This window comes from Amblyomma americanum, chromosome 4 (assembly GCF_052857255.1).
Source record: "Amblyomma americanum isolate KBUSLIRL-KWMA chromosome 4, ASM5285725v1, whole genome shotgun sequence".
Classification (NCBI taxonomy): Eukaryota; Metazoa; Arthropoda; class Arachnida; order Ixodida; family Ixodidae; genus Amblyomma; species Amblyomma americanum.
The window spans coordinates 50,733,400-50,754,441 of NC_135500.1; the positions used below are offsets into that span (position 1 = coordinate 50,733,400).

The window sequence follows — 21,042 nt, forward strand, 5'->3', positions numbered from 1 at the left end:
TTCAAGTGCAGGAAGCCGCACAATTTTAGAGTTTTGTTGTCTTTTAAGTATGTTGCCTTGTTTTAGACTGGTTGCTCATTGCATATCATTATTAAGGAACTTCTAGGGATGGTTCATATCAGTTAGAGTGTTTTTTAGTGAGTGGAGGTGTTTAAAATAGTCATCACTGTCAGTACATATTCTTCTAAGGTGCATTAGCTGCAAATATGCCTTGCTTAGTGTCTTGGGTGATGGCTAGTGAAATGTAAGTATTGCTCTCGGCCTGTATAGGCTTCCTGTAGAGTATGGTTTTAAGCTGGCTATTTTCTAAATGAACGATAGTGTCGAGAAGATTGACTTGCATCCTCGAGTAGTTGAAGGTAACTTTAATGCTGGAGTGGAATGAATTTAGGCGCAAGATCAAAGCTTTCGCCGTGCTCCCATATCATAATTGTTTTTTTAACGCAAGTATATGCGAGGTTTTTCTAAACATTAATTGAGAAGTTTAGTCTCCAGTAAACCCATATGTAAAACAAGCCTTCGGCTCGTGAACCTTCAGCGGCTGGTGCTTAAGGAAGAAGACAGCGACAGGTGCAGAACGCTCAGACTCTTGTGCTGCTGCTGGTCTGGATCTGGACTGTACCACTAGCTGTTCGTGGCGCAGCGCCTTGTAAGACGTTCCTTATTACAAATGGTGGAGGTGCCAATGATCCCCTCAACCTGGAGCTTCGCAGCCGAACATTGTCTACCGCCTCTGCGATGCCTGAGACCGTCGCCCATGAGCGCATGATGGACAACCTACTCTGAGGGCTCAAATGGCACATATGCCTTTGCTAGCTGGACGACGTGTTTCCCCAGATTTTTCGTCTCACCTCCAGTGCCTTGAGACTGTTCTTCTATGCCTGTCCGACGCTGGCCTCTAACTCAATTTAAAAAAGCGCTGCATCGGAGCTTGGCAGCTCACCATTTTCGGACATGTCGTGTGAAAAGATAGCGTTGTCCCGGACCTGGCAAAGTTGCGAGCTGCGGCAGAATTTCCAAAGCCCACTTCCATAAAAGAATTCTGCAGCTTAGTCAGCCTCTGCTTCTACTTCTGCTGATTCGTCCGCAATTTCGCCACTATCATAATCTCCCTCACCAAACTCTTTCCCAGCCACAACTTTTCGGCCTGGTCACTAGCCTGTGATGAAGCCTTCACGACACTACGTCGCCTTTTGACGACTCCGCCAATTTTGCGTCATTTCGACCTTTGTTCTCCCACGGAAATCCACACCAATTCCAGCGGCTTCGGCCTTAGTGCAGTACTTGCTAAGTACAAACCTGGTTTTGACAAATACGTCTCTTACGCCATTCGGACACTAACAAAAACTGAAGCCAACTATTCTGTCACCAAGAAGTGCTTAGCCATCCTTTTGGCGACCCTCAATAATGCCCTGTGGGCCATGAGGGTATCAGAAATAAATAAATAAATCAGATTTTGCCCCAACATTTACGGCCGCCCTTTTGACATTGTCACTAATCACGGCGCCCTCTGCTGGCTGTCTTCTTTGAAAGATCCCCCCAGTCAACTGGCACGTTGGGCTCTGCGACTCCAAGAGTACAACATTCACGTTGTCTATGGTGTGAGCTTTAAACATGCAGATGCTACTGCCCTGTCATGTTCCCCTGTGCCTTCTGAGGAACTGCCTTGTATATCTGCCCTGCATTCTTTGTCGTTTGAGCCCACTGATATGGCTTCCAAGCAACGCAGAGACCCATGGATTGTTTACCTCTTGGATTTCTTGTCTGACCAATCATCATGACCTCCTTCCTAGGCTCTCCGTCCCCAGTCCCACCATTTCTCCATCAGAGACGAGCTTCTTTACCATCGGAACTTCCTCCCAGATGGTCGCAAGTGGCTGCTTGTCACTCTGACCCATCTGCGCTCCGTCATTCGCTCCTACTACCACGATGATCCCCAGTGTGCCCATGCCAGTTGATTGAAGACCTTTCACACGTCTACGAAATCAGTACTACTGGCGTGGGATGTACCGTTATGTTCGCCAGTTCGTCCAGTCCTGCACCGAATGCAGGCCCAAAAAGCTCATCTCGCTGCTCCTATGCAGACACTGCCTTGCCCAGTGCAGCCCTTCGAGCGTGTTAGCATTAACCTATACGGCCCTCCTCCCAGCACATCAACCGGCAATTGCTATCTCATCGTTGCCATTGATCATCATACACGCTACGCCGAAATGTCACAGTTATCATTTGCTACAGCACACGACATTGCTTCCTTCATCCTCCATCGCATCATTCTTAGCCATGGTGCTTCCAATGAGTTGTTAAGTGCTAGAGGTCCCGCTTTCCTCTCTGAAGTTGTATAGGCTGTCATTCAAGAATGCAGCATTGTTCCCCGCGCCACCTCCGCCTACCATCCGCAGACCAGTGGCATGGTTGAGCATTTTAACCGCACCTTCGGACCCGCTGCTGTGGCTCAGTGGTTAGGTTGCTCGACTACTAAGCCGGAGTACCCGAGTTCAAACCCGACCACGGCGGCCGCGTTTCGATAGAGGCGAAATGCAAAGGAATTGCAAATGTGTGCTTGCTGTGCGATGCAATGCATGTTAAAGATCCCCTGGTGGTCAAAATTATTTCGGAGCCCTGCACTACAGCACCTCTTTCTTCCTTTCTTCTCTCCGTCCCTCCTTTATCCCTTTCCTTAGGCACAGTTAAGGTGTCCACTGAGATGTGAGACAGATACTGCTTCCTTTTCTTCCCCCAACAACCAATTTTCAATTTCAATTTTTTCAATCGCACCCTTGGCTACATGCTGGCCATGTATGTTGCTTCCGATCACTGCTACTGGCACCGCGTTCTACCTTTTGCCACCTATGCTTATAACTCCGTTGCTCAAGACACCACTGGATTCTCTCCATGCTTTCCCTTGTACGGCCGTGAGCCTTCTTGTACAATGGGCACCATTCTACCATACTTCCCCCGATGCTTCCGAATTAACGACTCTTTCCCAAGCCGCAACTTATGCCGATGAATGCTGAAAGCTTGCCGGATCCTTCTTTCTCACGCCCAGCAGCAGCAGAAAAGCACTTGTGATCACTCTGCACTTCATCCCGCTTACCTTCCGGACTCTTTGGTTTGGCTATGGGCACCCTCCGCAAGTCCCGGCCTTTTGTCCAAACTCATTAGCAAGTACCAGGGCCCCTACCGCATTCTTAAGCAGACATTCCCTGTCAATTACCTCATCGAACCTCTCACGCTGTCCACTGATCACCGTCGCCGAGGTTGTGAAATTGTTCGCACGGCTTGCTTCAAACCATACTACGATCCCGCCGTCGTCACAATGCCCTAGACCGCCGGGATGGCGCCTTTTCGCCCGGGGGAAGTTGTAAGACAGGCCTTCAGCTTCTGAACCTTCAGCGGCTGGTACTTGATGAAGAAGACAACAAGTGCTGAACGCTTCGACCCTCGTGCGTGCTCTGGACTGACCGCTGCTGCTGGTCTGGATTTGGACTGTACCGGTAGTTGTTCACGATGCAGTGCATTGTAAGGCGTTCCTTATTACACATGAAAATGTTTGCATAGGTCGGTGCGAACATAGTGCCCATAGTTGTTCCAAATGCTTGAAGGTAATAAGAAGAAACAAACTCTAAATACTTGAGCATTAGTGCCAGCTCAAGTAGTGAAAGATACACTTCACTGCGTTGAGTGCGTTGATCCCTTCATGTATGGGAACATTTGTGGTCAAAGTGGCGACATCAGCTTTAACCAGTGTGCTATCCTCTGGGACAATGGCTGCGTCATTAAGTTATTTTATTATTCACAGAAAATGCGGTGCGTCCTTGACAAAGGAAGGAAAGGGGGTTTGAATGTCTGTGAGAATGTCTCAAAGAGATTGGCAAGTCCTCTATAAGTGTATTATTATTGGAACAATAGGCCTGCTTGGGATATATGCTGTAAATAAGTCTTCTGCAGAAGCGTTTGGGAGTTCAAGAAAGAAAAAAAAGGGACCTGCTTGTTTGTTTGCCAGAGTTAAGAAGTTGTAGTCTGACTGTTCCCTAGATAATAAGTCTGCCAGTTTGCTCAAAATTACTTTGCGGAACCCGGAAGTGGGATCAGAATCTATTTTCTTGTAATGGCAAGGGCTGTTAAGTTGTCATCTGGCTTTTTTTCTGTTTTTGTCTGGCAGGCTGATTATGTTGCCATCTTTGTCTGCTGTCTTAATGACTATAGTGGTTTTAGAAGCTAACCGGTTTAGAGTTGCCTGTCCTGTCGAGGAAGCTTTCTTTGCTTTCGAGCTTGCTTTGTTTCTTCTATAATTTCTTTGGAGGCAGATTTCATATATAAGTCTAGTTTGGGACTCTTTCCTGCATCTGATGTCCATATGCTGTGGGCTCTGAAAGCGATAGCATTCATCCTGGCCAACTAACTAGATGCCACAACTAACTCTGCCAACTGACAAGATACCACAAAACAGTGAACAAGGGTTAAGGGGGAGCACTAGTTTGCTTAGCTCTTGCTTTGACATGAGGACTTGTCTTCATCTGGGCAAAGTGCTCATCATTTTCAGGGGTTAAATAGATCCTTTGCTCAGGGGAGGAAGTTCTGGTGGGGGAGGGGCTGTAGTGTGGGAAGGGTGGTGTGACATGGAGCTTGAAGTTTAAATTTGAGAGTCCAGGCAGGATGGCTGCCAAGGAAGATTGGGTTGGCTTTTGAAGCTGCGATAAATAAATGGGCCAGCTCAGTCGAAAGGAATCCTGGGGGTGGGAAGAGTGGAGAGATAGAGAACAAGGGGAGCTGTGTCAGGTGTCCTGCTATGATTGGTTGGGCTCACCTGGATAAACTAGGACACAGTTGAGTAGTAATGGCAAAGAAATACCGGGAAGTGACAAAAAAAAGGTGCAGACAAAGGGCGAGCCAAAGGAGGAGGGAGCGAGTGCGAAAGCAAAGGGTTCCTCAGATATGGTAGCTGGTGGTGCAGAGCATAAGGTAAAAGTAAAACAGGTCGAACGATAATAAAAGAGGAGGAAGAAGCGGGAGGTGAAGAAGGGTCGGCAGGGGAGTATAAAGATATAATTTATCGACAGCCTCCAACATGTTGCCAAGATGTGTTTACCAAACCGAAGCGTTAGAAATAATGCTATTGCTCTTGGGGCCCACAGTTCGTCGACACCGGATGCAGAGAAGAGTCCTGAACTAGACTTTTATGTTTAATCTGTCTCCAAAGAAATAATAGAAAACACCAAGCAAGCTCGAAAGTGAAGAAAGCTTTCCTCGACAGAGTAGGCTACTCTAAACAAGTTAGCTTCTAGAACCGGTATAGTCATTAAGACAGTAGACAAAGGTGGTAGCATAGTCATCCTGCCAGCCGTAAAATACAAAAAACAGGCGCAGAGACAATTCAACAGCTTTTGCCATTATACGAAATCAGATTCTGATCCTGCTTTAGCTTTCTGCCAAGTAATTCTGAGCAAACTGGCAGATCTATTATCCAGGGAACTAACAGCGCAGACAGACTATAACTTCATATATCAGTCAAACAAACAAGCAGGATGCTTTTACTTATTCCCTAAAATCTATAAAGTTTCCACAGAATATTTGCTACTGCAGACATCCTGGGCAGGCCTATTGTTTCAAACAATAATACGCCTACTGAGAGCTTGTCACTCTTTCTGAACCACTGTCTCGTAGACATTCCAAACCAATTTCCTTCTCTTGTCAAAGACTTGCTGCACTTTCTGTGAATGATAGAATCACGTGATAATGGAGCCATTATCACAGAAGATAGCATACTAGTTACACTTGATGTTGTCGCTTTGTGCGCAAATATTTCCATTAATGGTCGGATTGGGGCACTGTTGAACGCCCTAACTCATAATCCGCACCCGCATTAAAATGAAGTGTATCTCTCACTACTTCAGCTGGTACTCGCGCTCAACTATTTCGAGTTCGATTCTTCCTATTACGTTCAAGTATTTGGAACAAGCATGAGCACACCCTTTGCACGAACCTATGAAAACATTCGTGGGTTTACTGGAGACTAGACTTATAAATTTATTTTTAGTAAAACCTGTCATTTAAAGACTACATTTTCGTGATATAAAAACACAGGTGTAAGTCCCCAAAAGCTTTCATCTTGCAACTAAATTCATTGCTCTCCAGCATTAAATTTACTTTCCAATACTCTATGATGCAAATCAATGTTCTTGACACTACCATTTCTTTAGAATATCGCCACGCTCTACAGGAAGTCTACTGATCAACAGCAATACTTATATTTCACTAGCCTTCATCGAAGACACTGTAAGGCATATTTGTAAGACAGGCAACGTGCCCAGAAGAGTATGTACTGATGACTGCGACTATTTGAAAGGTCCCTATTCATTAAAAAACGCCCTGATCGATAGGAACCATCCCCAGAACCCCAGAACTTCCTTAAAGATGCTTTCCAATGAGCAACCAATCTAAAACGAGGCGATGCACTTAAAAGACGACCAAACATTAGCTGTGAGCGGCCTCCTGCACTTAAAACAGAATTCTCGTATGCACTTCCTAGCATAAACAAAATTATGCCGAAATGCCACCCTATGTTAACTAGCAACAACCATCACAAGAAAATATTTCCTGAAGTACTAAGGGTGAAACAGAGATGCAACACAAACCTGAGAGATATCCTAGTACACGCTAGGCTCGCTAAGAAACCCCCCTGTGAATAAGCTCACGCTCTAGATGTAGAAGCAAGACATACAAGTATTTACAAAGCGACACTGCTGTTAGAAGCATAGCAAGAGTCTTCAGCTTCGATATAAAGACTAGCTTTAACTGCACATTGTCTTAATGTTATATATATGCTTTTCAAATTCAAATTCTTATTCAGCATAGGAGTGTGGTGAAAAAATCAGCAGGAAGTCAGGAACGCTGGCTTGAAAAGTACCACACCCCTACTTACAATGGCTGCAGCAACGGTGTCATCCCAGGATTGAATGCATTGTAACGGGGGCTTAGGTTAATGCTGAGGCGGCGGTGAAACCACGGTGGCGACCGAGTCTCTCGTCTGTTCAGGTCAGCAGGCGCTCGGTCTGAGCGATGGCTGTTGTTGTTATTAGCCTAGCTGTTGTTGTTGTTGTTGTTGTTGTTGACCTCACACAATGGCACATACCCACAAGGGGGATTGGCCATAACTAGGCGGTGACTATTTAAATGACCAGTTGCATGTGGCAAGCATGGGATGACCTACCAAAATTTGGATCGCACAGTTTACGTAGCCGAGGTGGTTGCAGGAGGTTAGGGGGGTCATACAAACTAAAATTTAGGCAAAGAAGGGGTAGGGATTACTATAAGTGGTTGTAAAAACCGAAATACAGAAGCTGATATGGGATGGGCAGGACGAAAGCTCATGATGGTAGACGTTTTGATTCTAGGAGATAATTTTGAACGGCAGAGCAAACATTCCCATTGGTATGGCCAAGCATAGAAGCGCCAAGAGACAGAACAACCGCAGAAGACAGGCGCAAACTGAGATTCTGTATTGGAACTTCTAATAGTCGCCTCCTCATCGATGAGTAGCGACGGCAAAAAAGAAGAAAGTGCTCTATTGTTTCCGGCTCCGCACAATACGGACACAATGGGGAGATCGCCAGACCAGGCCTGGCAGTGCGGCTACCTCTTCTTCTTCTTCTTTTCCTCAGTCAGGCTACCTCTTCTTCCTTTCCTCAGTCAACATAGGATGATGCCCTTCTTCTTCACAGCATATATAAGATAATGTTTCTAAAAAGAAAAAAAAGAAAGGAAGAATGAAAAAATGAAGGACAGTATTATCTTCATTAAGGTGTTATAACGATAAAATACAGTCAAAAGTTGTGAAGCAATTGCAGTAACAGTGTAAATGACCAATTTGTGCAAAAGATCAAAAAGTAGCCTACTTGACTAGTTGAAGATTGCTTCAATGCTCCTCCTGTCAAAAACAATATATCGAAGAAACTGGACAATCAATGAGGGTTAGACTAAATGGCCTCTGTGCTGACACAGAAAAGAGTGTCCAAAAAGCAGTGTTGGAACACTTTAGTCTACGTGGCCACAACTTCGAAGAACTAAAATGAATCATTTTTTAATCAGGCCTCAAATCTGCAAGAGATAGAAAATACACAAGGGAATTCCTAATCAACAAATTTAGAGCCTTACAACCAGCAGGGATCAAAATCTCCGAATGAAACTTAGAATCTCTCCGGTACATTCCGGCACTGACGTTAAAAGGTCTTGTACGGGGTTAGAGCAAAAAGAGAAAAATTTATTTCAGGGCTTTTTTTTTTTCAGTGCTACATATCACCTCTTTTTTCTTGCATTCACACTACTCCCCTGCCTACCCTTCCTCTTCTTCGCCTTTTTCTTCCCACTTTCTTTTATTATTCTTCGTTCTTATCTACTTTTACCTTAGGCTGTAAACTAAACATTTTGACAGATCTGCCTGTCTGGTTGGGTTTGAAGACTTATAATAAACTGCACATTTCCAACCAAAAATTTGAACTTTAACTCAACGTTTCGAAGCTGAATTTGGCTCCTTCATCAGGGGTGACTGAGGGCAGTAGCTAGCGTCTTTTAAGTATGGAGGGGAGGGGGGGCGGGGTCAAAGGAATGACAACTGTGATGCGAAAGGCAGGGGCTTGGCTCTTCAACTCAATGAAAAAAAGTCACCATTCACCACCTTCCTGCAGTGTGCCAGCGTGACTAACAGCCTAAATGCCTCCTCCTCCTCCTGCACCTTTCGCATCACAACTGTCGTTCCTTTGACCCTCTCCTCCCCTCCATACTTAAAAGACGCTAGCTACTGCCCTCAGTCACCCCTGATGAAGGAGCCAAGTTCAGCTTCGAAACGTTGGGTTAAAGTTAAAATTTTTGGTTTGAGATGTGCACCTTAGGCTGTCCACCACCTGCTACCATTTCTGAGAAATCCTTTGTTTTCGCACTCCCTCCCCCCTCCTTTCACTCTTTCTCTGCACCCCTTTTTCTTTTTTTACTTTTCTTCGAAGTATTTCGATTGGTTTGGTTTATGGAGGTTTAACATCCCAAAGCAATCTAGGCTATGTAGGTGCCATAGTGAAGGGCTCCGGAGTACACGGGCTTCCGAAATTTCACCTCCATCAAAATTCAACTGCCGCGGCCGGGATCGAACCCACACCTTTCGGGTCAGCAGCCGAGGGCCATAAGCACTGAGCCACCGTGGCAGCTTATTTTGTTTGGCTTTAGTGCTAAATAGCATTCTAGTCTATCCAGGTAAGCCCAGCCAGCTATACCATGCCACCTGTCGCAGCTCCCCATGTGTGGACGAACAGCCCGTGAAGCCCATGTTTGCTATCTCTCCACCCTTCTTACCCCAGTCCCTTTCTGCTGAGCTGGGGTATTTCTTTTCAGAGTTTTGAGGTGTACAGGTATATCCTCTGTAGCTGCCATCATGCCTGGATGAGATTCACACTTCCCATCCTAACACCCTTCCAACTTCCTACCCTCCTCCCCTTCACCAAGCCTTTCTTCTCATAGTGAAGGCTCTGTTCGAACCCTGCCAATGATGAATGCTTGTCACAAAGACAACTCCTTTTGTCAAAACGTTGGCAAGCACCTTGAGGCTTTCCCCTTCCTTGTCCACTTTGAGTGTACTCCTCTATGGGGCATTCTTGGATGTCTCAAGTGTTGATCCGTAATGAATGCATCCATCCTTGCTGCATAACGGGCTTCTTGCTTCTACAGTAACCTTCAGAATCGCTGACTTATTTCTCTCTGTGCTTCACTGAACACCTGTCATCTGAACTTTCAAGTGGAAACCGCACTCTATTTTGGGGCTTTGGCCCTGAGGGTATGTGCAAATAAACGAAAAATAAAGGGATTGCACCTGGCCTGTACACCTGAAGAGGAGTATTCAGGGCTGTGACATTTTTTCGCAGACTCAATGAACCAGGGGTTCCTTGGCGGCATTTAGTTTCTTAGTCACCCAGATATGCTAGAACAGTGCACCTTTTCTCTGTTGTACAGAGTGCAGTGCTATTCACTCCGCAGTGGTAAACTAGCTTGAGTGGGGCCATCTTGTTTTCCATGCTGTGCTTTCTCGCAGTGCAGAATGGCCTCCTCTCCTGCCGAAAACCCGATGCAGGAGTATGCCCTCCGGGTCAAACGCATGGAGCCAAATTTGCCAGAACCCTTGGCACTGGCCAGGGAACTGACATCACTGCGCACTGCTTTCACCAGAACCAGGTTACGTCTCCCTCTGCAGTGCAACGAGACACCGACAAGGGCCTGCAGCCTACTTGAATGTCTGCCTGCCCTGAACGAGCTGCTCTGGTTCATCGGGGTCGAAGTGACTGAAGTGGCGCCAGGTAGAGTGGCCATTGTTCACCTCGACGGTGTCACCGTCACCAGCAGGAACTGTGGCAGGGACTCCCTTGAGTATGCGGCCATTGTGCTGCATTGTCTCCTGGCCAAGCATCGCTGTGTCAAGAGTGCTGAGGTAGGGGCACTGCACTGCTTTAGCTTTAAATTTTCACATCTGGAAGTTGTCCCCATATCTTGGTGCTTGACACATCAGACCGCTGCGGTGGCCTAGTAGTCTGAGCATCCGCCTCGCATGCGGGAGGCGCAGGGTTCGATCCCCAGTGTCGCCGGGTACCCACTGGTGATACAATGGGTGAAAGCTTTCCCCTGCCTTGTGCTTGGCTTGTTCAGTGTGAAATGCTTGGGAAATGGGTCTTTGGCCCCACCTTGAGTAGAAGAAAAATACCTTGTGTCATGGCACTCTTACCCTTGCACCATAAAAATCTATCATCATCATTTGACACATCAGGCATTGTACCAAAGAGATGACAGTGAGGAAGGAACCGGGATGATGCCAGCATCGCTTTTATGTGGTGCTTGCCTTTGACTTTTGATGCTATAGTGTTTAGGTTGTCGTCATTCAAAAAATAAAAAGTCGGTACGAACAAAATCATTGCACGCCGAAAACAAGGGAAAGACACTTTTGCTCTGTCTCTGGGTAGTTGCATTCCGACTTGCCGTGGGTGCGACCTGCGTAAGTGACAACATGTTGGATGCCATTATGGTGTTGTATCAGCACAGCACCCATGCTAATTCCGCTGGCGTCAGTGTGGAGTTCACTGGGCACTGTCGGGCAGGAAGAATGCAGTACGGGCCATGAGGTAAAGGGAAACTTGAGCTGGAAAAGCGAGGACTCACATTCGGGAGTCCACTTAAAAGGAATGTCTTTCGGCAAGGAACACATAAGCGGATAGGTTACGTCGGAAAACTTAGGGATAAAGCGCCGAAAGTAAGAGCACAGTCCCAAGAATCTCCTGTGTTCTTTCAACGATTTGCATAATTACAGTAGAACCCCACCAGAGTAAACTCGGCTGTAGTAAAAACTTGGATATAGTAAAAGGAAGCTACGGTCCCATTTCGCCTTCCATAGAACTGTACATTTTTTTCTCGGTTATAGTAAAGATTTTTTTTCGAAGAAACGACCATAGTAAAGAGTGTCTGGTCATGGTGATGTACTTCTCGCGAAATGATGACATCACTGCAGTGTTGTAGGCGTTACCGGAAAAAGTAACTAAATACATTACTCGTTACGCTAAAAAATAAGGAACACGTTACCGCCCACGTTACCTACAAAAAGGTAACGCGTTATCGTTACCGAAACAAAGTACCGCACGTTACTTTGCCGTTACTTCATGGCTATTAATTTAAAATAGTTTTCGCCTTAAGAACTTGCGATAACAATTTTATAAAGCCCACTTTTCTCATAAAAATTCTAGCCCAAACAAGATTTTACGCGAAACCTGATTTAACGAGAATACTTTGCACAAATGTGCAGGAGCTTAGCAATGTTATAATGGCCTAAAGTTGCCTGTAGAGTTACATGTGATGGCTTCTAACACTGTGGCACATGGTGAAGCCATTTTCTCAATGTGACATTAAACGCAAAATGACACTTCATCATCAATTCTAACTTCACAAAGAAAACATCGCTGAGCTCTATACAAATTTACAGTAATTCTGAAAAATTTGATCTTCCAAAATGCTCGGCATGCTTCCACTCTGTAGAGTTGTGGGTGTGTGAGTGGTTCGGGAAGGGAAGGTAGGTGAAGGCAGGTGTGTGAATGCGTGTTCGTGCACGTGTTTCGTGGTTTATGGCTATTCTGTCTTTTTTTTTTTAGTTGGGTATGTCGTCAAGGGCAGGTGTTTTCTGGCATGCATGCAAGCTGCAACAAGGGCCGTCGAGGAAACCTGTACATTTTGTTTATTTTAGCATCACTTTAGGTGCTCTGCGCTTTTGTAGCGAGAGCTGCAGTGGGCTACTAGTCGAGCATTTAGCGGTTCATGGGAGAGGCCAGTAGTGCGCATGCGCCGTTACCATGGCAACCGAAGAGGAGCAAAGTGCAGCGTGCATGCCACCGCCGCGGCCGTGCGCCTGCTCCACCGTCAGAGTCGAGCGTGACGTCACGCGGATGAGCTGTAGTGCGCATGCGCCAATATCATGGCAACCAGAGAGACCCCACAGCTGCGCCGGTTCTTCGTCGCCGCCTCACCACACGCCTCTCTATCACCCGAACCCTGCGTCGCATGCGCAGGATTGCGTGTAAAAGGCGGAGATGCAGTGGGCGTCTGTACCACAACATTTGACATGCATGCAGAGAAGGAGAGCCCAGCTGCTGCTAAATGGCGGTATAGACAAGAGAAGATCAACTCTGTAGCAGTGCTGGCATCGCCAGCGGTGCTGATGAAGAAGATGAAGCTGGGAACGCGACCTGCCTCGCGCAGAACAGAACGCTTTCGGCCGCCTGGCCAGCAGCGTCAGCAGCCTGCTCCGCTGGCTCACCAGCCGCGGCTACCGCGACTCCAATATGTAGATCGCCTATCACACCCTTCCAATCCTGAGGTTGTCCTTGGGCAGTTGGCTTGAACCAAATAAGAATGCTGGAGTCTGTGTGTACGTGAAACAGACATCTCCCTTCAATCGCGGTGAATAATGGTGAAGCCTGCTGTGTTCTGCTTCTGGAAATCGGCATTGTCATCCAAGGAGTCTACGTGGCACCGGGAACATCTGTCAAGCAGACGGCAGATGTAATTGCCACGTGCATACCAGCCTACGGCACGGTTTCACAGTTGCGTGTGACTTAGGGTGATTTCAAAAGGAAACAGGACTTTCTTGGTGTATGAAAGAAAAGTTTTACTTTAATTTAGCTTCAGACCCTCACGTCCAGACTACACAATAGGGAACTACTATAGAGCATGTATACTAAAGAGGCTTGAGAAATTGAGACCGCTGCATGCTACTTCACAGATCATCGGGCAGTCTTCGTCTCCGTCAATCAAACTGAATAAAAGATGTGTATACCCAATGTCTCTCATTGCTAAACATACAGTGACCACAATAAGCTCAGCCAGGGAAACGTACCTCTCGCTACGTATATCTTGCCATAGCCAAGCTAAGCCACTGCCAATGTTTTGTCTCTAAAAAAGGGGGTGGAGTGGGTCACAGCGCAAAATAATACAAACATGGACGAGAAGGGCACGAGGACGGGCGCAGATGGGCCCGTCCTTGTGCCCTTCTCGTCCATGTTTGTATTATTTTGCGCAGTACCTTTACTCAATGATGTACGACCAACTCGCCCAACAACATGCACTCCTGAGTGGGTCCCAACTGGAACAAAAAGTGACCACTAACGTGACCCATCATGTTACCGAAAAATGTTAATGTGAGTATGTTATCTGTTACAGTTCCGAAATAGTAACGAGTATGTTACTAAGTTACCGAAAAAAGTAATGTGTTACCGGTAACGCCGTTACTTGTAACGCGTTACCGCCAACACTGGCGCGAAGTCAAGGATCGAGAGGCAGATTGGCTTCACCATCAAGCTTGATAGCCCGTAGGAGAAGCGAACTATTCGAAGACCTTGTGGCCGTGAGGCAGAGTGTGCGGCGCGCACGGAAATAGTAAAGCGGGCTGTGAACATAGAAAGAAGGTAGCGCTTCTCGCCGAGAAAGGAAAACCAGTAAAATTGCAGTGAGGACTAAAAAATGGAGGGAAAAGGCGTGCATTCGTATCATGGCAGTGCGAAGCACGGGGAAGTAGCCGCAAGAAGGGGAGGCGTAGCGTAACTGCGTAGGTAGTTTTGCCACACTTGACTTTGTTGTGCGCGTTTCTTAACTACTGCCGCATAAATGACACTGGAGCCACAGAAGACGACGCCTTGATTATGAAAAGCTGTGGTTTTCAAATGGAATCAAACGTGCTTTATTTTAGTAGCCACATTGTATTCATGTAAATGTGGTATTTCCACAGGACGTAAATTATGTCTCAAATGTGATAACATATGATAACTGATAATAAATAATTATCATATAAAGGGATGATAAGAGCAGGATTTCTGTGTATTTGCTTTATAAACAAACACTTTGTGCTGAGTAAGAAGCATACTCAGAGCCATGCCATCAGCAACAGCTGGATAGTAATGACCCTGATACTTTTGTAAAGATTTTTGCTGGTCCGAGCTACTTTAATACAGCGGGGTTCTACTGTGCAAGTTTCTCCGTCACGAAATTCCCTCGCTGGCCAAGATGGTCATGACATCATCAGCACTACTAAATTTAAAAATCTGAGGACTAGAATATTCTAGTACCCTCCATTGGATTATCATATGAGATTCTTTTAATCAGACCCACTAATCCACTCACCAATTTCCACTACTCTACTTTTACCCACCCACTAATCCCCACTAATTCACCTTATTTTGTTTTTAGGGTGGGCCAACTTCCAGATGCTGTTGCATTTTGTTTTTTAAGAATGTGATTAAGAAGACCCTCAAGAGTTTTTGTGCTTTTTGACCATCAATACATGCCAGCTCTCTTATCTACACATTTTAGGAACGTTGTATGGCAAATGTCATTTTATGTCCACTCTCATCTTTATGAACCTTGGACACAAAAATGGCTGCCACATTTGTCTAACTGCTTTCCCAAGAGAGTAAATGCTGTGACCAAGCTTTGGCAACTACATTATGAGTCACAATTTTTTCAGGTTTCCTTTTGCATCCTAATGCTGTCATTTGGCACTTAAAAGATTCCTATCAGTGCCAAAAGTGCACAGGATGCAGTACTGGTCAGGCAAAAACTTATTTCAGCGCAGTCATGTGAGGAGACATGCGCGAACGCATGAGTCAGTGCGCGTTCTCTTTGTGCTGCTAACAACATCAAGCAACTGTGTTGCAGGACAACTCTGCAATAATCTTTTTTTTCTGAGAGCATGCGTCCTGATTGCTTTTGTTGCATATAATGCATGTGCTTAATTGAGCCATTGTTGTTTGTGTGGATTTGGAGATGAATCACAGAGCGGCAGTTGCATCCTCTTTGTCATGCCTTTATGTTAACACAGTTGGCACCTGACACATAAAAATGGAGAAAAGATGCTCTTTTGCTCTTCTTGCTTTTTATTTTGTACTGTCGCTCATGGTGCTTTTTTCATATATTCACTGAATGACAGTCTTGTTACTGCCTTCACAGCCAGCAACTACAAAGCAGAAGTTCTGTCTCATGTCCCATCATCGTCACCACCACAGTCATCATCATCAGCGCACTGCAGGACAAAGGTCTCTCCCATATCTCTCCAGTTAACCCTGTCTTGTGCCAGCTGTAGCCACCATATGCCCACCTAAGTTTCTGCAGTCCTCTGTTGCATTTCCCTTCCATTGGAATCCGATCTGTTACCCTCAAGGACCATCGGTTACCTTGCTTCATCTTTCTTCACTGGTTGATAAAGGTACCGTAAAAACCGGACTATAGGTCGGACCGGAATATAGGTCGACCCCCTAACTAACCAATTCTAAAAATGAAAAATCTTTTTTCAATGGGAAAAGTACCGAAAGACATCCTTACTTTGAAACAAATGCGACTCGAGAGGTTGCACAATGGTGACAGTATTTAATTTCATTTAAATGCTGCTTGTATGTACACCCGGCAAATTTTTTAACAATATCGCGCACCAATCGGCCCGCGTGTTTGTTTCTGGCACAGGCAAGTACGGCGCCGTAGAGCAAAGCCCTCCTCTTCATGAATCGCCGCAACCAGGATGGCGAGCCTTCGAATTGCGCCCTCGTGAGTCTAGAGGCACGCGCGATCTCTGCCGCTTTCACGCGGATGCATTCGGCAGTCACAGGCAGCGATCTTGCTCGCAGCGCAACGTTTCCTTCCTATTCTCGATACACTACGGTCTGCCCACGAAATGATGTTTTCTTCTGGTTGCTGCAAGTTGTAATACGCAGCTTCTGCCTCCGCCAGTACTGAATGCTCTTTTCGGATACTCCAAATTCGCGCTGTGCCGCCAGGTTCCCGTGAGCTTCCTCGTACTCAATTGTGTTTTTCTTGAAGGCGACGGTAAATTGCCGTTAGCTTCCGCTTTGCATCTACCAACGCCTCCTTTACTTTGAGATACCTGGCGTGTCAGCACCGAGCCCCCCCTTCATACCCTCTCCGGTTTACGCGCGGCGCTGCCACAGAGCGGCGCTCTGTTCTGACACTGACACTATCCGGCCGGCGCCCTCGCACCCGCGCAGTCTTCACGGTAGCCCGTTCGGAAGGAGCACTGCTGTTTTGATCGTTGTTTTTCTCGGCGCCCCATGTGCTACTTTTATTGTATGTGTTTTGCCGCTTTAGTGCTCGATTTTATAACCGCAGAGGAAGCGTTAATCAACTAGTCATGCGGTACTGTTGCGTGCCGTTTTGCACGTCAAGCCAGAGAAAGAAGCAACCAGGGGTGTCATTCCACGAGATACCTGCGGACCTAACGCTGAGGGAACAATGGCTGAAAGTAATTTCGAGGAAGAACTGGCAGCCAAATGATACATCGAATTACTCAGCTGTCTGCAGCCTTCATTTTCTTGACGGAGACTTTCGCGAAGATACCAAGAGGCGCATGCTGAAGCCAGGTACTGTGCCCAGCGTATTTCCCCAATACCCCTCTTACCTCAGGCCAGCACCGTTGAAGCCGCGAAATGAGAGAAGCATTGCGAAAAGGAAACGAGAGTCTTCACCAGCAAAATCGGCGTGAAATTGCACGTCTGAAAATCGTGTTCATTCAGCGCAGAAAAATGTGCTGGAGACAACGTTGACTGTTGACTGTGATATTTCCGCGTCTGACACCGGCAGTGTCGCCTCTCAAGACTTCACGCAGCAATGCAGCACGTCCCTTGCCAATGAAAATTCTGCTGCGGGGCCCAATACAGCTAGTCCGGAGAGACTGCCATATCTCGTCCGCACTGCACGTTCCATGAGGTCATTTGGCACGCAGACCGACGAACATGTTTCTTCAGCGGCTTTTTTGCAGCGCAAAAAATGGCGTGAGAAGGAAAAGGCATTGAAGGCTCAAAATGAGAGGCTGCTTTCAACGGTTGAAACGTACAAGAAAGAGCTTCAACAGTTGAAGAAGCATTGCCACGTTAGCAAGTTTCTTCACGTGGTGAAAGACTCGGAACTTGCGTGCACGAAGGCCAAAATCTTTTTGGATCAAGTTATTAATTACAAGGCCAAAAAGCCTACATGGTCAGAAACGACTATTATGCAGTGCACTATTTTGCGCCACCTCTCAGCAAAATCCTACGAGCATATGAGAACCGAAAAGCTGCTCTCTTTCCCATGCCGAAATACACTGAGGAAATACCTGGGAAATTCCTCTGGGGAAGTTGGATTTAGTGACCTTGTCAAAAGAAGGCTGTGTGCTGAGGTGGAGTGTCTCCCAACACCCAATTCTGCAGTCTCGTTGTGGATGAGATGCGCATCCGACAGAAACTTGAATACCACAAGCAACGTGATGTATTTCTTGGAGACATTGATCAGAGTTCCGACCTCAATCATCTTCTGCCAGCATCAGGAACGTGTCAGCTTGCAAATTCTCTTTTGTGCTTTTTGCTGTGTGGACTGCATGCAAGCTTCAAGATACCGGTAGGGTACTTTTTTACAAAGGGGTGTTCCGGAGAAATGCTTGCAAAAACAGTGCAGCATGTAATCAGAAAAACAGAAGAGGTTGGATTCAAAATTGTGCGCCTAGTAGCTGACAATCATAAAGTAAATGTCGCTGCAATGGAGCTGATGTCACTAGGTCAACTTCAAACCCAGATACGCCACCCAGCTGATCCCTCAAGACGCCTGTTGCTTGCCTTTGATCAGAGCCATATTATAAAGAATGTTCGCTCCCGGTTCCTGTCAAAACAAATGGGAGGTCAGCAAGAAATATCCTCTATCTAAAGGACCTGTATAGAATGCAGCAAGGCTCCTCGGTCAAGCCAGTTCGCTTTCTCACAAGAAAGCATGTGTACCCATCAAGCATCGAGAAAATGGGAGTAAGGGCCGCAATTCAAATTTTTTCACCTCCTGTCACCGCTGGCCTGAGTTTCTTGAAAGACCAAGCAGGATACACTTGTGATGCCAAGTTTTCAAGTGTGGGACCTACGGTGGAGTTTATGACCAACATGTACAGGTGGTTCACTTTAATGGATGTCAGCAACTGCCAGCAGCATATTCACCAAAACAACCCCGACACTAGGCAGTTTTCGGATGCTGAAGATCCTCGACTTCACTGGCTACAGCTCGTCTTCCTTGAGTACATCGAAATCCTGAAGAAATCAAGCCCACCAGGGAACCTCCTGACCAAGGAGACTTATCATGCACTAGTTTTCACCACCGTCTCCAACGTGCAATGCATTCAGTTTCTTTTGAATGAATGTAACTTCATGTTTGTGCTGACAAGGAAGTTCTCAAGCGATCTCATAGAATCTCTGTTTGGTTTTCTCCGGCGGAGTGCGGGCTGCAACGATGTCAGAAGTGTTGTTTGTGGACTGGAGAAGATCCTAAAGACTGGAATCGTTGCATCATCCGACACAAGCAATGTCAGCAGCTCCGCATCATTCTGCTCTGCACAGAGTGTAACTGAAAGTGAAGGAAGGGGCAACACAACAGCTGTCTGTGTGAACGCCAATCGGGCGCAACAAACATTGAAAGAAGTTTGCTTATCGTCGATGTCGTTTTTGCCGACACCAGATATGGCAGCCTTTGCACTTATTGGAGGATACATATCTCGGGTAGTGAGCGAAAAAAATTGCGTGTGAGAACTGTGTGGCTCTAGTTCGAAAAGCAAAAGGAAATGCTCCTATGGATGGGTTGATTTCCCACCAAGACAGAGGTGGCCTCCACTACCCGACACAAGAACTCATCAAAGTTCTTTATGGCCTCAAGAAATATGTGGAGATAATGTTAGCAGATAGAAAAGCTCTCTTGAGACCTCTGGAGCAATGCTTGCATCAAAGCGTGAATGTGATCACAGGCTTGCCTGTATTGAAATGTGAGAGCTGTAGTGATGAACTCAGGAAGGCTTTTGTACACTTCATATGTAAAAAATTCATCAAGCCACTCTTTTGCAACCATGCGTTAGATGTCACCGACAAAAATGCAGTTTCAAAACTCTACAAAAACAAGCCGTTGTCACGCAAAGTATTGAAGCTTTGAGGCGCGCTTTCATTACTGACTAAATAAAGAGTGTGATTTTTGCTTTACTTCATGTATTTTCTCATTTTATCTTCAAAACTTGGCCTAGCGCAGTGCTTTTCTATGAAAAACTCGGCAGACCATTGTGTCAGAAGCCAGTGCCATCTAGCGGAAAGCCGGAAAAGCGCAGTGGCCCAGGGAGTACAATAGAGGCGCGGTCGACGTGCCAGGCATCTCAAAGTAAAGGAGGCATTGCATCTACTGAAACGCAAAATGGCGGCACTGCTGCTGATGGCGATGGTGATGGAGGCTGTTGACTTCAGCCACCCATTGTTGCAAGACTTCCGTATTTTTTCCACCAATGACCGCTATATAAGACGGGGGTAGACTTTTCACCATGGTTTTTTGAAAAAAAGTTCGACCTATATTCCGGTTTTTATGGTAGGTTGTTTATCAGCATGCTCGCTCTAGCTGTTACTCTTGACTAATGCTGTAGCTTTATGACTGCCAGCATTTGATTTCGCAGATAAATTTAATATATACAGTTGACAACCAATTTTTTTAACTCCTTCGGGACCACGAAAATGTTCGAAAAATCTAGAAAATTCTAGATTACCCTATTTCGGTGTTCTCAAATAATCAGTCACAACCTTTTGCTTTTTTTTTCACGAAGGCAAAAACCAGCACCTTGTGTTCTCAAGCCTGAACTTATCGGAAGGCCACTTCGCCCTCAACACTGAAGAAGAGGCGTGCAGTGTTCAGTGCGTCCAAACTTGCATAGCGGAGGGCTGCACCTGATTTGCGAAGGAAGGGCGGCCACCTCTAAGCATGGTCGCAAGTCTGGAAAATTGAGCAGCGCGCAGCCGCTTGCAACTTCCACCTTTCAACCAAAAGGATAGCGCAACCTAAAACAACCAAAAGGATAGTGCAACCTACAATCTCCGCGATGGAAAATTCATACTTATGAGTTGGCGATGTTGTGCGACTGTTGAGATGAAAAAAAAAAAAGTTGCCAGGACTGCCATGCATATAATGCCCAATTTTCCAGCCATCTGACCTAGAGTTGAAAGCTGCCAAACTAGTGAGTGTGCTTTTGGGCAATATTGTTATGTGGCGGCCAGCCGAAGAACGAGACACGATGATCGATGGCAATGAGTTGACTTAATGGCTGCTGGCCTAGTGTGAGCGCTCCTGCCCGCGCCACTGCACAGTTCGTCGTCGTCTTCGTCACACTACCCGGGGCCACCGAGCGATCGTCCCGATCAGTGACAAAGAGACGCGTGAAGTGGTTACAGGCTTAAGAGCATGGCTGGACAGGAACGAGAAAGGGGTGAGGTGCTGGCCGCCACGATGAATGAGATGGCTGAATGATACCTGGTCTTGAAGTTTCCGGGCCGCAGGTCACCAAGAGCCAATGGTCGAGGCCCCAGGACGCGCCGAACAGCCTGGGCAGGGGAATGGTGTCTTCAGATGTAAGCGGCGTCTCGGGTTAATGGGGTCGATAGGTCAGGTCCTTGCGTCAGGTTCAGTTTGTCGTGTTGAGTGGTCTGGGCA

General features: G+C 46.4%; 1 protein-coding gene across 2 annotated transcripts in view; it reads left to right on the plus strand.

The window, feature by feature from the left end:
- LOC144127943 (uncharacterized) overlaps positions 1 to 21,042 on the plus strand; it is a 134,633-nt gene that overhangs the window by 11,078 nt on the left and 102,513 nt on the right. For both annotated transcript variants that reach the window (XM_077660959.1, XM_077660960.1), the window contains exon 2: positions 10,076 to 10,468. In XM_077660959.1, coding sequence (XP_077517085.1) covers positions 10,082 to 10,468 — 387 coding nt within the window. In that variant the 5' untranslated portion in view covers positions 10,076 to 10,081. The remainder of the gene's footprint in view (positions 1 to 10,075; positions 10,469 to 21,042) is intronic.